Source organism: Drosophila ananassae, chromosome XL, assembly GCF_017639315.1.
Source record: "Drosophila ananassae strain 14024-0371.13 chromosome XL, ASM1763931v2, whole genome shotgun sequence".
Lineage (NCBI taxonomy): Eukaryota > Metazoa > Arthropoda > Insecta > Diptera > Drosophilidae > Drosophila > Drosophila ananassae.
The window spans coordinates 6,154,709-6,172,180 of NC_057931.1; the positions used below are offsets into that span (position 1 = coordinate 6,154,709).

A 17,472-nucleotide genomic window follows, 5' to 3' on the forward strand; every position below is an offset into this window, starting at 1 on the left:
ATGGCAGAAGTAGTTTTTAAAAAATGAATTCAAGTATTTAAATTTTAAAATCATATTCTTCCACACAAGTCATGAGCATTATAATACAAATAAAGTACAAATACTCTTTGTAATAATATTAAAAAATTAAAAAAAAACTTAAATTAACTCAAGATCTTTAGATCTCTAAACTATATACATATCCTCTTTTTAAATCCCCTTTAGCCAATAAACTTTTTTACAAAATAAGATGTCAACATAATCGAATTGCCCCTATTGATGTTTTTTGTTTTTTTGTGTTTTCAATTACCATTTAGCAGAGGATCGCTGGGGAAGAGTGTCCTGTTCTCTTTGCGTATTGCCCCTGTGATCCTTTTGGATTATCCTGCGGCTTATCGGGGATCTGTTGTGCAGTCGGCTCTTCAACTTAATTAGTGCACGCTCGACAAAAACGCCAATCGAGGAACAAAGCCATCGAACCACTGAGCCACTGAGCCACTTCAGGATGTCAACCCTAGCTATTCACTTTTAAGGATAAGAAGGATAACGATAAAAGGAGAGGAGGAGAAAATGGCAAATGGCCAAGAAGGAGGAGAGACGAGGCGGAATGATGAATGAGGAATGACAGTCGCAGATTCGAGAAACGGAGAAGCCGGAAGCCGGAAGACGGCCAGTTGGCCATGTGATGGCTGCCGATGCATACATCCCACTCCCTCGTCCTTGCAGCCAGGATACAGCCGCGCACTACAAGAAAAATGCATTCATAAATTCAGTTTTGGCAAAAGTATCCATTAATTTGGAATTACAATTAGCCATTCATGGCTAGCAGTTTGAAAATTCCAAAAAACTTACCTGTCTCTTAAGGATGTTGATTAAAATAAGGATAAAATGTATATTAGTTTTGTTAATATAACTTTTATTGTAGAGTTTACAAGGTATTCTGTTTATTATCAGTTTAAATATTAAAAAGATATAGATATTTTAGTTGAAGTATTAAAAAGAAGTAGCCTTGAGAGGTCACAGATTATAATCAATTATTATCATTCATTTTAGTGTTTTATTTGCTTTTTAAATCATTTATTTTATGGTATTAATAAATTCATAGTTTAGTTGATAGATAAGTTTCTTTAAAAATGATTATATTTCTACAGAAGTATTTTAAAATATTTTAAGTTATCATCTAATAATTTTAAGAATTGTAAGAATCAATGGATAATATAGTATTTTTACTTTTATATTTAAATATTAAAACTACTGGCCAGTTTAGCTATGGCCTCGGATACCGATTTCTTTTATGAAAAATTATGTATTATTATAATATCTAATTATTATTATCTTTTATATGTTAAGTTTTCATACTCCTAACTTTGATTTAAACAAATTTGTATTCATGTTTAAGACTTATATTCTATTCTGTTGGTATTCTTCTTTAAAAATCTTTTTTTATAAGTAGTTAAATGTGTTAAAAAATATGTTAGTGGCAAGTAGTTATGTTAATAAGTAGTAGAAGAGTATTAGAATTTTCTGGCAGTGTATGTAACCAGACTGAAGCATGTGATTCCCATCAACAGCTTGATTTTCATTTCACCTCACTGTTCGGCGGCTCTATTTGTCTTTTTTTTGTGTTTTATTTTTTTTTTTTTTTGAAAACAAAGGCTCCTTGTGTCCTTGTGTTTGTTGTTGCATCTGTTGTTGTTTTCCAACTGTTTTCCCAGTGTCCTGTGCATCCTGTGCATCCAGCCTGCCTGCATGGGCACTTCCTTCTGGCGGCGTTCAGCGGAGCGGATGAGCCGCATAGTTGGCCAGCAAGGTGGAAAAATCAGAGCGCCGGAGTGAAAGCCGCAGGATGACGATAAACGATAAGGATAACCGAAAAGGATAGGCATGCATGTGCGGCGGCAGGATATGCGGCAGGCCGACGCAGGACGGGCACAAGGATAATTACTTTAGTACAATTATGCGATTAGTTTATAGGCCACTAAGTTTCTAAGGATTCTCCGGTATAATTGTTGTACTTAAAATTACAAAAAAAATCCTTGCAGTCCTGTAAGGTAAAATATAAAAAATATATACATAAAATAGTTTAAAAGTAAAACATTAAGGTTAAAAAATAAATGCTAGAATGTGTTTAAGTATTAAAAAGAATATGTAAGGATTTTGTAAAAGGTATGAATAAAATATAAAAATATAATCAATAAAAATATAATGATTTTAAATAAATTAATAAATGAATTAAAAATTTATCTAAAAATGTTTTTGTGTAAAGTTTTGAAACCTTTTTCAAATAAATAAGACTAAGCCGAGCGAGAATCATTAATCATTTGTCTCTTCACTCCCAAAAAAAACCCTAAGAAGTACTTGTCCAAAAGACAAAACCGTGACTCATCCTAGCCTACAAGGACACGCAAGGATATGTCATCCTGGTACACACTGATTCAATCAGCAAATCCTGAATTTTTGTGGCCCAAAGCGAGACTAAAGCCCGAATCGCAAATCGCTTTTTGGCCATCAATAAAGCGCTATCAAAATTGGCTTAAGTGCCGCATTGGGTGGCAGTGTGTGGCATGTGGCATGAGGCATGAGGCATGATGGGTGGTGCAACCACCTGCTAGGGTGGCAGCCAGTTGCCAGTCGCCAGTGATATATTTTTCACGCTCATAAAATAAATGTCAGCCATAAACCGTGACTAACTCGAGAGACAAACAAATTACTAAATAAACGCGCATCGAAAACTGTCCGGCTGCCAAAGTCAGGGGCGTCTGTTAAGAAAAAGGGGGGTTATTTCTTATTTAATATTTAAAATAACTATAAAATCTTAAAATATAGTAGTTTTTTAAAGAGAAAATAGTGTATAGTAATACAAAGTAACTAATTTTGAAAGGAAGAGTATATGACTTAACTTTTACTTTTCCTACTTTACTTCAAAGAACAATTTCTAAACTGTTTCTTCACAATTTATATATTTTATATACAACTTAAAATATATATATAAAATTTAAAAATCTTTAAACTGAAAACCCTTGAAGAAACAGCCCCTGATCCTTTCGACAAGTGTCCAAATGGACACGAAAACCAAACAACAGAAGCAGCACCACTAGAACCACCGATTAGATGACCAGTTCCCCACCCACAGCACTGCCACCACCGACACCACCCACATGCGAATTGGAATATTCTATACCGTATAGATGCCACATGCCACATGCTACATGCCGCATCCGCATCCACATCCAAAATGTAAATATTTAATTTTGAAACAGTGTAACTAAAGGGATTCGAAACGCGCGTGTCTGGCCAACTGGAGCGGTCAAGGGGGCAGCCGGGAAGGATAATGCGGGGGGTGGCTGGGCTTGCTCTGGAGGATTGGAGGAAAGCCGCGTCGAAATCAACGGAACCCGCAGGATTCGTTTCGGTCCATTTCCATGCCACTGTGGGTTGCGAAATTGCTCTCGTTGTGACATGTGAAAAGTTGCAATTTTCTTGCCCTCGTTTTCGTTGTTTTTTGTCAACTTTGTCTAGAGGGTGCTGGGAAACAGTCCAAGGATTTGGTTTCCAGCGAAGGATACTTCAAATATCAAACAACTTAAATTTTTTGGGTAGAGATTTAAGGAACTTTATAAAAAAAAGCTAGAAGAAAAATAGATAATAGCATTTTTATGATTAATATTTAAGGGACATCTTTCGTTAGAAGATCTTCCTCTAAAGTATATTTTCTTTACTATATAATACCCGATACTTATAGAAGTTTTCTTATAAGTAATCCATAATTAGGTTTTTCTAAGTTATAACTATTTTATTTAAATGTTTTATATAACGCCATTATCATTTTAAGCACAGTCTTATCCCAGTAACAGCTTTTCCTCATTGTTTTCTAAATACTTCCAAAAAATAAGTAATTTCTTGATCCTTTCAGCTTCTAAAAAAATTCTCAAAAATTGTCCATCTTAAAATATAATATTACAGACTCTAAAAACTATTATTCCAGTATCTCTAGACTTTTTTTTAAGTGCATTCTGATGCCTTTAGTTTCCCTACTGGCCACATAACAAATGACATGTGTCCGTGTCCTTTTTTTATGGCCCAATAATATCGAGATAAGCGGCATATTAGACAAAAGCCAGCCAGGCGACTTCCTTAGATATAGCTGCGGGTCCCTGGGGTGTAATTTTCTTCTACCTGGACTACTGGCCAGGACTACTGGCCAGGACTACTCGCCATAGGTGGGCCCCTCGTTCTCGGCTTACAAAAGTTTGGCCAGCCCCTTTGGTCCTTTTTTAATCGATTGATTGCTGCGTATTTAGTTTTTTATTTTTTATGCGGGACCTGGCCTAATCCTTTTTGTCAATCCCCCTTTTAAAGTCCGTTTTGGGATTCAGGATAAAATCAAATTGTAAATTGGCTTCACAAATCGAAGATTTTATTTTTGGCAGCTGACCAGGAGAATGGTTATTTTCGAAATTAAACTGAAAGGATCTGCGATTTGTGGCAATATTTTGTGGAAATAGATGGTGGGATAAGTATTTTAAAGGTGGTTGATGGTTAAAAGTATGTTCTTAAAAAGAAATATATAAATATATGGACTATAATTCTTATATTCGAATTCTAATTCCGAAAATAGACTCCCCCAAATCCCAACTATTTCAACCTCAACTTTAACCCACTTTTAAATATTTTATTTTTGCAGTTTTATTTATTTCCCCCTCCGAGCCAGCGAATTGCTTTTGTTTTCGCCCTTGGTTGGCTTTAAAATAAACATTTATTTAAGGCCCAAAGTCAAACTTTATGCAGATGTCCTGGCAGGACTTAACCCGGGTACCTCCCCCGGGGATTATCCTGATGGCAATCAAATGTTTCGCTAAATGTTAAAGACCGCAGCCCCAGCGGGCGATCTATGGTAAATATTTTACAAAGGGAAGGGGCTTCGACGGTGGTGCAGATAGGTCGTTGGGTGGGTGGTTGGGTGGTTGGGTGGTGTGGAGGTCACACCTCTCGGCCGGGACTATGCAAATCTGGATGCTCTGGTTAATTTTGTATGCGATGACAACAATTTAATTTGCCAAAGCCATAAAAATGAAATAAAATTTTCAATTGTAGCTGTTGGGCGTGGATTTGAATGGCGGTTTGGGAGTGGTGGGGTTGGGTGGTTTGATTCCTCTTTTTTTTATGGGTGTGTGTTTGGTTTTGTTGGATTTGAATTTCGGTTTCGGTTCTGGTGGCTGCACTTGGCAGTGCGCAAAGTGACGCCGTCGCTGCCAATGACACTGTCATCCGGCACAACCCTCGGCAACCGCCTCATCCTCGACTCCCTGGCTTCCTCCCTGGCCCCCTGGCCCCCTGCATCACCATCAAACGGATGACATCCTGTTGACGCCTGCAAACCGCCTGACTGGCTCAGCTTCCTTTTTGCTCAACTGCCTTTTTGACTGCCGTCGTCGCTCGTATTTTAGATTCTTTTCTGTTTATTTTCTGCTGGTTTTTTTTTTTTTTTTTTGACTATTCATCGAACCCCCTTCTAGCCTAGCCAGCCACCCACTTTCCAACCCGCTGGTGGTGCAACCCTCTCAGGCATAAATCACAGTGACAAACTCGTCGCATGCAAAGGCGCGGAAAGTGGCAGTGCCGGAGGAATGTGGCGAGTGGAGCGTCCAAAATGGATAGCAAAGCGTGCCATGTCATCCTGGCTGTTGCACAGTGTCCTTTTCGATCTTTTATAGATTTCTTCTTAGTTCTAAGATGTCTTTATAAATTAGGAAATTGTTTAAATATTATATCCAATTAATCAAAACTATTACAAACAAAAAACACTAGCTAGCCTAGCTAGCCTAGTATATTTGGTACTTTTCACTTTCCTTTTACGTTTATTATTGGACTTTCAAGTAAAAAAATATTAAATATAAGCAGACACTACTTCTATGTAAATATTCTATATATATTTTAGATTATTATAAAGCTTAACAATGCCTAAAATATTTAAAATTTGGTAATAGCTATCAAAAAATAAACTTAAAAGAGCCTAAGCTAGTAACCTTTTTTAACCTTGACCCAATATTTTTATAGTAAAGTATTAAAAAAATATATAAACCATATTTAAAAAATAAAGTTTGATTTAAATATATAATATAAATACTCCTTTCTATATTTTCCTTAAAAAAAAATCTAAAAACCAAAGCACAGTTCCCTGGGCGACCGCGTATTAAAATGCTTCCCCATGCAAAGTAGCTTGACTTTGTCACCAAAAGCCGGGTGGCTGAAACCACTGGACCGACACCCGAACGAGCCATCCTTCCAGCCAATCGGAATGCGCCGGAATCCCCGAATCCCGGAATTCAAAATCCGGACAACGGACTATCCTCACCACACCTCTCACACTCGGCATATTCAAATGCAATTTGCCCGAAGTGCGCATAAGAATCCCATAAACAAATTAGGAATGATTTTTCACTTTGGTTTTGCGGGTTTTAGCCGTAAGATACAAAGATACAGATATAGATACTGATACAGAAGGGTGAGTGGGTGGGTGGGTGTGACTGAGCGGTTGGGTGGCAATCAAAGGCTTAGGCACGGTCACTAATAACTTGGTGGAACGTGCCCGGCACTCGAAAGTTGTAATCCGTTCTCCGGGGACCAGAGTCCGTTCGTTCGTGTGGCTTTTCCCCGGGTATCCCGGGATTCTGGGATACTGAGATTCCGGGCAAACTTGTCGTCATCTATTGACAGACAATCAACATCAAGGCACTTGAGTGGCGGCATACGGACAATGGTAAATAAAACACTGTGAAAAATATGCTATTAATTAAAGAATTTAATTTTTAAGATGTATTTTTTTTCGGGAGAAGTCTAGAATTCAAAAATATATAGTCATATTTTCTTGATTTTCTGAAGATATACTAAGGATGGCACTTTGTACTTTTTAAAATAAATATGTTAATAGTTAAATAAACACTTGGAAGTAGTTTATTTTTTCAAGTGTCATAAGAAAACAATAGAAATCAAAGCCCCGACCGCAAGATATCACAGATTTTCATTATGAAGCATTTAAGCCAGTCCAATCCCTCACCACCGCCCAGCTGCCCAACCACCCAACCCCACAACCACCCACTGGCCGTCCAGGAGGGTTGACTTTTCAGGGTCTGGGATATGGGTTTCAGATTCGGTTTCGGCTTGTCTCGCAAATTAAATTAGATGCTTAATATGCAGCGAACGTTTCATTTGTTTTGCGGCTAGAAAATCAACGTGGAAAATTAGGCAAACAAAGCTCTTTGGAAGCAACAGAAAAATAAAAATAACAAAACCGAATCCTAAACCAAAACCAAAAGAAAAGCCAACAACCAAAGGCCCACAAGCCGAAGGCAATGGAATCCTGTGGCATCCTGTGTGCGGTATCGGACGATGGCTTAACCTCTAATGAGGCACATTACTTTCTGGCCGGAGATTTGAAATCATTATCCCATCGGAACTAATCCAGGCCGGGATTTCGGACTTGGGGCATTTGTTAATTTTGTGCAAACATCCTCCCAGCTCTCGGCTGAGCAAATATTGGGCATGTCCTGTCCCAGGACTTGATTGCCAGCCCAAGAAGTACAAATTATTCGCAGGCACTTAGAAACTGGCTAAAGAATTCCAATAAGAGGCTCTTTTAAAATACTTCCAAATATTTTACAAGCGGTCACTTTACAAAAATTAAGGATATAACTCTCAGATTTTTGTTCAAATAAATAGGAAATATATCCATGCTTCGCTAAGGTTGTTCCCCACGAGAATTCGGAAACTTTTAGAAATCTTAAGGAGCCATACATGAATGTGTTAGATTTTGCAGGGGTCTCCCCACAAAAATTGGAAAAAAATAAAAAAAAATATTTCGATCCCAGATTTTGATGCAGATTTGCTGGAAATCGATACAGAAATCGATTAAGGTATTCCGCTCAAGGATCGGATCAGGATTGGCCAAGATATGGCCATCGGAAGGGGCAGGGGTCTCCCCACAAAAATTTGAAAAGTATCAGCAAAAAGCTATTAACTATAAAATAATAGTAATCCTAGGCTAATATAATAATAATAAAATATATAAAATAATAGTTATATTAACTCTTTCAGTATTCTTTACGCACTTTGAGTAACAATGAATGATATTGTTGGCATTCCTTCAGGTTGAAACAGAGCTGGGGATTGTGCTTGTTTTCCATTTAAACGTTTTTATCTGAAATGTGTGTTTTAAGATTAATATATTTTTAAGTAATTTAAGAAAATTTAAATAAAATTTAGAGGAGATACAAACTGATAGCAGGAATCGTGATTCATGTAGATGGTTCTTCTTTTAATTCGGAAATAAATTCCTCCGTGCTGGACTCCTGAATTGGGTAGCTCTTTTGGGGCACTACCTTCGGATCCTGAGAGAGTTGCAATAGGGCATAAGGTACAGAAACCAGGTCATCGTCGTTATCTAGGAAATCCGGATCATGCTTCAGACATTGTTTATCGTTCTTGGCAGGGATTGGTAGCTGCTCGGGTAGCTTCTCTTGCGGGTGCTCCTCGAATGGGTCTTGCTGCTCCTGTCCCAGATCCTGCCCCTCTTGCTGATTCGGCTGCTGATCCTTGCCCAGTTTCTGTGCCAGCTCCTCAACCTTCTCCTGAACCTGCTGCGGATACTGAGCGTGGAGGTCCAGCACCAAACCCAAGGCCTCGTGTTGGAAGCGATTCTTCAGGAACTTCGGCAGAGTGCTAATGAATGGAAGCAAGCTGATGAGGAACCTGTAGTCCGAATCGTTGGGATCCACCAGGAAGTCGGTCTCGACAGTTCCCTCCCGGTGCAGACTGTCGGATGGATCAGTTTCCAAGTCCTGCAGCGGGTCATCTTGGATGGTGACCACCGTCTCCTCCATTAGGCAGTCCGGTAGAATCTCCTCTGGGCAGATGGGATTGGAAGAATGGCTAAGGTCTTGGGGAATCGGAATTAAAGAAGACACCGTTGTGGGGAACACATGGTCAAGGAGCACCTTCTGTGGCGTCACTACCGGAGTGATATATGGCGGCGATGATGCCGAATGGACAAAGACGTTCCGCATAAACTGCATCTCGTCGAACAGATGCCACCGCGAGGGCACACCCGTGGCGGCCACGCGGCGCAGTTCGCTCCGGAAGGTGCCCCGCATGATCTTCCACTTGCGCTTGCACTCGTCCACGTCGGAGTTCATGGCCTGGGCCACCTGCTGCCAGTCGTCGTTTAGCGCCTGCCGGCGATCTCTGACACTCAAACGCGTGTCCCAAATGGCAGGGCGCGGAGCGATCTCCTTCAGGAGGCGATGCCTCTCCATGGCCAGAACGTTGATACCTTTACCGAGATAAGTGGGCGTCTCGTCGGTTTCCATAAAATGATAATACTCCATCTCCAGGCAGTTTCTCTCCAGATGCAGCAGTTTAGCGATGAAATTCCACCAATTTATGGCTTTTTGGCAGTTCAAATTGTCACTTTCCTCGCTTTTTCAAAATGAGCTTTTAATGATCCCTGGTTTTGGCCGTAGCGTCGATTAATCGAATACTTTTAGAACCTGGCAACCCTATCCCACAAAATTATCGATTAAAACTGCCAGAGGAGCGGACAAAATTCTGATTAAAGCGTCCAGTTCCAGGAAATTCTCCTGCAGTTCACATCGTTCTAAGAAGAAACACTTAAAAAATAATTTAAATAAAAGTAATACAATTTTAAAGTGCAAGTTATTTTTTAATCTTGTGTTATATTATTAATCCTCAACCACATTTGAATGGTAAGTGCCTCAATGCAATCAAAAATAAACACTAAACGACGATCATCCAATAGTTTTAAAGAATTTCACCGCGTTTTTGTTTAAGAATTTGTTAAACTTTTAAGAAGTTAATCCTTAAATAGATTCCAATCCACAATTCTTTCACTATTAAAGAACTTCAGCTACAATTTTTAATATTTTTTAAAAGAACTCCCAGCAAAGAAACAATTAAAAAAAAATAGGTACTCAAGCCTCTTAAATCTTAATCTTGTTTTATCCATTTAATCCTTCTACTTTTTTAACAATAAACTTCACCAACGCGTTTAGATCATTTAAAAGAACTTTTAGCAACCAATATTTTAACATATTTTTTAGAGAAAAATTTTTTGAAAATGATTAATTTTGGAATCGCGAACGAAGATCTTGATCCTGGAAAAAAATTTAAGTAAAAAACATTCTAAAACGTTTAGAAACTTTAAAAGAAAGGCTTAAAGGCAATATTTCGTAAGCAGATTTTCCCGCCATTTTTGCAAATAAATTTTGGAATATATAAAAAACTTCAAGTTTCTCAAAACTACCGATGAAGCCAAATTTTGTACTGAACTTTTAGCGCCTTACCAAATATACATTTTAATCCGGCTATAACTTTGTAATCCTCTTAACAATTGCAATAATAACATTTTGAAATCATGATAAAGAGCAAAAAGAAAGTCTATCCATCAATATTTTTGTATAAACATTTTTAATCTTGCTTAAATTATGCAATCTTTCAATAAAATTAAAAGAAAATCGTTTCAAAGTGACAACAAATTCGTAATGAACACGTAAACCTTTATATTTAAGAATATTTCGCAGAAAAATAGACAAAAAATTAATGACAAAAAACAAATAAAATTCATGTGAACCAAACATGTGAAATTGTGAAAAAATTACACATATTATGGCGCAAAAAGAAAACAAAATGGCGGCACATGAGGTAGTGTTGAGTTTTACATTCAACTGTCAGCTGTCAAAAAAAAAAAAACATGGCGGCCGGAAGCTTGTAGTTGTCAGTCTTTAACGTGTCTTTTAAACAATAAATTCATTTGGTGGCTAAAATGCAGTAAAAAGTATAAAATAATATGGAGTATTAAACTTTTTAAATGTTTTCAAAAAATATCTATATATTTGTTCCATTAAGTCTTTTAAAATAACCTGAAATTGTTTAATAAAATGATTAAAAAAGAAGCCACCCAAGACGAGATGCAAAAGAATACATTCATCATCTGTCAAAATTTTGATTGATTAAATTTGCCAGAACCGTCTTTGGTTTGGATTGTAGATTGCAGTGGTGGTGGTGGTGGCTCCATTCTGGTCAGCTCCGAGATGGATTCCGATGGCTACAACCTATTGAATACCAGCACCAAATAACGAAACCACCAAACCGAACCACCAAGTGACCACAAATCCAAATTGACCCTCGACTGTGTGTGTTGTTTGGCGACTGAAAAATCGAAAACAGAATCTAAATCCAAGCCGGGACATTTGTATGCAAATTCGGTGATTGCTCTGGCCAGATCCCAGTTTCTTCTTGGTCGTCGAGGAGTCAGGGCCCAGAGTCAGAGCCAGAGCCAGAGACCCTCGTGGCCGAGTCGAGATCCCGAGAAAAGGGGGTAACCACAAATGCAGGAGCCGACCACACAATAAATGGGCATAAATTACACACGACCCGACCGGAGGAGGGAGGAGTCCTCATCGGGATGGTATGTTTTTTAGCCGGAGAGGGGAATCATCATTTCTGGAAGGGATGTGTGGCTGGAGCAGGAGGAGGCAGAGAGAGAGAGGATAGGATGCTGGCGCCATTGGAGTGCGGCGTTGCCACTTGAATTTTTGATTTAACAAATGCTCATTTGTAAAACGGCTCCAGCTTTTTGCTTTTCCAGCCTTCGTTTCTTGAAAATTCAAATCGGTTGGCCAACAGAAAGGGTAGGTGAGGGGTGGTGGGGGGGTGCTTGTGTCTTGGCCAAAAAGTTTGCCCACAAACTTGGCTAACTGGCAAACTGGCAACAATAATAATGTCACGTTTATCGTGTGCAGCTAATTACTAACAAAAAGATAGTTTGTAATCCCAGGGAGTCAGAGCGGACGGCCTGTTGTGTTTTTTGGCCCAAAGGATAAAAGGGGGCGGTGCTGTGGCCGAAAACCAGATCAGAGACCAGAGACCACCGCCAGTAGCCAACCAGCCAGTCAGCCAGGCAGGGAGGGATGGAGTGTGGTGGTCCGAAAACTTTTGCCTACGAAAGCAAAGCAAATCTGAGGAAAACTTGGCCAAAACATGTGCAGCAATCTCTTGGCCAGAGTTTTCGGGCATTAGCACACGCCTCACTGTCTTGGCCTGGCCAAAAAGTATACTGGCAAGAAGGAAAAGCAAAGAAAACAGAAAACAAAAACCGAATCCTAAACCGACTTTGCATTTTGGCCAACAGCTGCTTCTTATACAGCTGCCGCTTATAAACTTTTTGGCAACACAGCCCCCGGGTCCCGGTTTCCAGATGAGTGGTGGTGGTATTAGCCACAAAATCCACTCTATCTCTAAAAACAAATTTATTCTTTTTTGTATAAATATTTTACTAGAATATATGTATATATGGTTTACAAAGTCAAATCGTCTGGGTTAGTAGTACAAAAAAAAAAACAAAAATATATAGATCCAGAATCCAGAATATTTCAAAAATTCTTTTAAAAAACTTTATCAAAACTTTGCTAAAGTTTTCCAATTTTTTGTTATTTTTTTCTTTATATCTATAAACGATGAAAAGCATTTTTGGTTGAGCAAACATTTCCAACATTTTCGATTTGTGCCAGTTTAGTTTTTAAACAAAAACATTCCAAATATCACGGAAGATTCTTAGTTATATAATATATTATATCGTATCATATATTATATCATATATTGGTTAATTGACAACGATGTTTACATAAAAAACAAAACTGAAACAATCATAAATATTTATTCATCAGCCTTTTTCGGTTTTATGTTTTCTATATCAAAAGCAGGATTCATTCAAAAATGTCCTTCCAAATTTCGTAATCACATTTAATTATTAATTATTTATTGGCCGTAAACCGAGAAAGGCTTTTCGTTTAAAGTTTTTGAGTTCTATGAGCCGAACAAGTACTTGTTTCTCACTCGTTATAGAGCAGCAGAGCCACCTCATTAAGTAGTTCTTTCCCATAAACCCCAGGAGAAGTAGCTCTGCTAGACTTGGTGTATATATTCCCTCCAATTTCCTCCTTTTTTTTGACTAAATCGAATAATATCGCTTTGAGACTCTCGCTATGAGCTGCTTCGCTTGGCACAGCCAATTCAAAAATTTCAGGCGACGGAGCTCAGCTCCGGATCCACCTCCCCATGGCTCACTGGCTGCCCGTTTGAATGCCGGTGCCAGTGACCATGGTGGGGCCAGCGAAGGATAAAAGATCCGCCTGATCCGGTTTGTCGCGCGTGGCATGGTAGGCTTCGCGTTCGCGATCCGGAAACTTGGTGGGCAGGTTGGGTGAATGCAGGTTGACCTTGGCCTCGAACCGCACGCCTGCCACCTCCACTTCGTAGTGGCCGGAGAGCACGTACTCGTTGGTCACCGGCAGCTCCTTGCCGTCGACATCGAAATTTCGCACGAATCCCAGACAGACCTGCTTCTCGAACGTGTATCCGTACCCAGTGGTGGTGGTCATGCCCACATAGACACCATCCCGATAGATGGGCTCTCCGCCCCAGCACCACATGTCCACCTCGTGGTCGTGGTCGTTCAGCAGCAACTGGACATACATTCGCTTGACGCCCTCCTCCCGCTGTTTCAGCAAAGCACTGCGTCCAATGAAGTCAATGGGTTTCTGTTGGGATTAAAGTTAAAAAATGTATTAAAAATATATTAATAAATATTTAAATAATATTTAAGAGTAGATTAGGGTCCCACTTACATTGAACTTCACCCGCCAGCTGCGCCCACACTCCAGGGGCGTGGTGAAGGTGTCCAGATCCTGGCCCCAGAAGGCATAGAACTTTTCAATTCTCAAGGCACGCGTGGCATAGTAGCCTTTCGGATTGAAAAAAAATAAGTTTTTTAACAAATTTTAATTAAAAATTAGCAATTAACCCACCAGCATGCTGGATGTTGAACTTCTGACCCGCCTGGTAGAGTCTGGAGTAGACATGGAGGGCATATTCGTTGGGTATGTAGAGGACATAGCCCAGTTCTCCGGTGTGGGTGATGTTCAGAACCCGAATGCCATCCGCCAAGCCCACATCCAGTTCCTGGAAAGGAAGCCTTTAATAAAAACCAAAGAACAAGCTATAGCCCTACCTTGTAGGTGAAGAAGGGGAAGCTCTTGGGCGTGAGATCCGTGTCAGTTAGCTCGGAGAGTAGGATGCGCGAGTAGGGCCCCAGGATGCAAATGGCTGTGTACATGGAGGTCACATCCGCCACGTTCACCTTGGCCCTCAGGTGGGCGGGCATGTGCTTCCTGATCCAGCACATGGACCTAGTCTGCTGGATGGTGGGGGCAATCATCATGTAGCTAGCCAGGATTTGGAAGGATTAGATGAAATATAAACCCATGTTCCACAATAAACTCACTGTTTCTCCGACAGCCTGGCCAGGGAGCAGTCGTTCTCGTAGCCGCCATTGGGATTCTGCATGCCCGTATGGATGATGGAACCGACGGCCACGTCCACGTCGTTGGAGCAGAGGTACTGGAGCAGTTCCACCACCTCGTTGCCCTTCGACCAGAAGTCGTATTTGGTAAAGGAACTGTAATCGGCGATGCCTATTCTCTCGCGGCAGGCGCGGTACTCGGAGGCCACATGATCGAACCAGGGGGGCTTCCCAAAGGTCCGGGTCTGGGCGATCCGGAAGCGAGGTAAACCGAACTCATCTGAAAGGGAACACCAGTGAGTAACTCTTCTTTTAAGATATAATTAAGAACTTACCCTTCTTGTCGTTCTGATCGAAGTAGTTGGGCCTTTCGTAGCCCATCGATTGGCCGAAAACGGCACCGGCCTCCTTCAGCTGCGGATAGATGGGCGACATGCGCAGATTCCTGCCCGTCTGGAACTCCTCGAAGGGATAGTTGATCTCGAAGTGCTTGCCGGGCGCCTCTTTGCAGCGATCTCTGAGGAACTTGCGGTTGTTATGAAGCCCCAGGAACCTGCTGATGTCCAGGATATGCAAGTCCAGGTAGGTGGATCCTTTGGTTATCATGTCGGTGAGTACGCGTCCAATGCCGCCGGAGGCAGAGACGCCCATGGTCTTGTTGCCGGCTGCCACGTAGTAGTTCTGTATCTCCGGCGCCTCGCCCAGTATCCACTTACAGTCCGGCGAGAAGACCTGCAGGGAATTGGTCAGCCTGTCCAGCTTGGCCTCCCGGAAGCTGGGCACCCGCAGCAGCAGGGCGTCCAGCAGTTCGTGGAAATGATCCCAATCCGGCGGATGCTGACGTGCCGTCTGGGACAGCGGTATGACCCCGTCTTCGTAGACCATTTTGGCTTCCCGCTCGAAGCCGCCGGCCAGGATGTGGCCCTCGCATTCCCGGAAGAAGATGCGACCGTCGAAGTCGCGCACAAACGGTGTATCCGGACTGAGTCCGTCGATGGGTTTGGTGTGAAGGTAATGATGTTCCACTGCTTTCAGGGGCACCTTGACCACCGGCTTGGACAGAGTGCCCACTTCGCGGGCCCAGAAACCGGTGCAGTTGATGAAGTACTCGCAGTCGATGTCTCCGGCCGTCGTCTCCACGCGCTTCACCTTGCCGTGCTCGCTCTGGATCTTCTTGATGGCACAGTGCTCCACGACACGGACCCCCAACCGGCGGGCCTCCTCCATGTAGGCGTGGCACACCAAATGCGGATCACAGACGCCGTCCTCGGGTATCCACAGGCCGCCCTCGATACCGTCCAGCGAGAGGAGGTCGCAGTGCTGTTTGCACTGCTCCGGCGAGAGAATCTCGCAGTGCATGCCCCAGGCGACGGCCTGGGACTTCATCCGGTTGAAGGAGGTCATCCGGTCGAAGCTGCGGGCCAGATTCAAGCTGCCTACTTGACGCCAGCCGGTGGGCAGGCCCCGCTCGGCCAGGTTCTTGATGAGATCGATGGAATACTCTGCCAACTTCAGCTCCGTGTAGCTGGGCTCGAAGCGTCCGGCCAGGCCGCAGGCGCTCCAGGGCAGCTCTCCGCCCACCCGATCCTGTTCCACCAGCAGCGTCTCCCCGCCCCAGCCGGCCAGGCCCAGATGGTAGGCCACCGAGGCGCCAGTGATGCCGCCACCGCAAATGACCACCCGCGCTTGGGATGGCAGCTGGCCGGCTAACTCCTCCCGCAGATCAGGGGCCTTCGAGGGCTGGAACTTGCGCTTCCGCAGCACCTGCTCGTCCGACGGATCCGTGGCAGCATTACCGCTCAGCAAACGGGCATTGCATCTCCGGACGGAAGCCAACCGTAGGCTAATGCCGGAGCAACCGAATCCCAGGATCTTGTACATCCTGTCCAGCGGCGATTTCTCGACGGGATTCCGCCCGATACCGCAATCATACAACCACTTGCCAGGAGTCCGGGTGGTAGTTCAGGTAAGCCAACAGGTTCAGTCAATTGATTTCAGGTCCACCTGCTCCTCTGGGTCACTTAGAATCCTAATTAATTAAAAAGAAAAACAACCTTGTTGTTTTGTTGTTGTTTTATGTCATCAGAATTCAGTTGAGCGAGAAATACCAATAGTAATACCATAGCGCGTCTGTGCATATGGCCACATTGCACTTTCTTTTTATCGATAACAGTCCCAAAAGTGTCCCAAGGCGCTAAATTTGAAATATTTTTAAAATAAATAACTAATAATTAAATAAATAATTCATTAATTTAATTAGTTTAAAATATTATAGACGCAGAAAAAAAGAGGAGCTAGTTTCTTTGCCATACTGCTCAAACTTAATTTGTATTTAAAAAAATTAGGTTTGGTAGTATTTGGCGAAAAAAATTAGATTCCGAAGCTACGGAGAGTAATTTTTTAGTGCGAAAATGCATATTTATTTTAAATATCCAAATAATAAATTAATTTATAAAATCTTTGTTGTATTCAAAGATTCAACCTGCAATTTTTCCTTCAATTCTAAAAAGATAAAATTGTAGGTTGTAATCACTGAATATAATAAACTGCTTTTTCAGAACAAAAACTTTTTAATAAATTAAATGAAAATAAAGTTAAAATATTGTAAATATATAATAATTCTGTTTTCTGCTCGCTAGATGTAAGTTGGAAGTTTTGAAGTCCTATTTACATTAGTAGGCAGAGAATAAGATTATTACATTCTACGAAATATATGTTATATATATTTAAGGAGTCTTAGAAAAGTTTAAGATGGAATTGGCTAATCCTTTTTTAAATGGATAAGCCATATCCTTTTTATACTTTTATAAGAAACCTTCTCCTCGAAATGTGTGTGGAAATTGTGAAATATAAATATATTCTTCAAATCGGAGATTGTTCTTAAAATAACTCATGTATATGTGCGATCTATTTTATTTAATTAGATCGTACATTTACGTGAGCTATATTTTGAACAAAACTTAACAACAAATTTAATTCAACAATATTAAATTTTCAAGTGTGTGCGTTTTTAAAATCTGACGAAGAGCACGCAAGGAAATGCGGAATTTGTTGTTTTTAATCAAAACCAGTCATTTCCCTGTCGCCTTCTTTGTGAGAATTTTTCTCCTTAAAATGCA

At 41.1% G+C, this 17,472-nt stretch overlaps 2 protein-coding genes across 2 annotated transcripts; both read right to left on the reverse strand.

Annotated features, from left to right (window-relative positions):
* Positions 1 to 8,254: 8,254 nt before the first annotated feature.
* Positions 8,255 to 9,550, reverse strand: LOC26514665. The gene has a single exon (XM_032452893.2). The coding sequence runs from the start codon at positions 9,360 to 9,362 to the stop codon at positions 8,274 to 8,276; it is 1,089 nt and encodes a 362-aa protein (XP_032308784.1). The 5' UTR covers positions 9,363 to 9,550; the 3' UTR covers positions 8,255 to 8,273.
* A 2,755-nt stretch (positions 9,551 to 12,305) lies between these two features.
* On the reverse strand, positions 12,306 to 16,446 carry LOC6502216 (pyruvate dehydrogenase phosphatase regulatory subunit, mitochondrial). Its single transcript, XM_001965977.4, has 6 exons — positions 14,689 to 16,446; positions 14,336 to 14,633; positions 14,063 to 14,276; positions 13,860 to 14,013; positions 13,680 to 13,795; positions 12,306 to 13,592 (listed from the first exon to the last, which is right to left on the reverse strand). Exons 1-6 carry the CDS (start codon positions 16,232 to 16,234, stop codon positions 13,116 to 13,118), a joined length of 2,805 nt encoding a protein of 934 aa, XP_001966013.1. The 5' UTR covers positions 16,235 to 16,446; the 3' UTR covers positions 12,306 to 13,115.
* Positions 16,447 to 17,472: the final 1,026 nt, after the last annotated feature.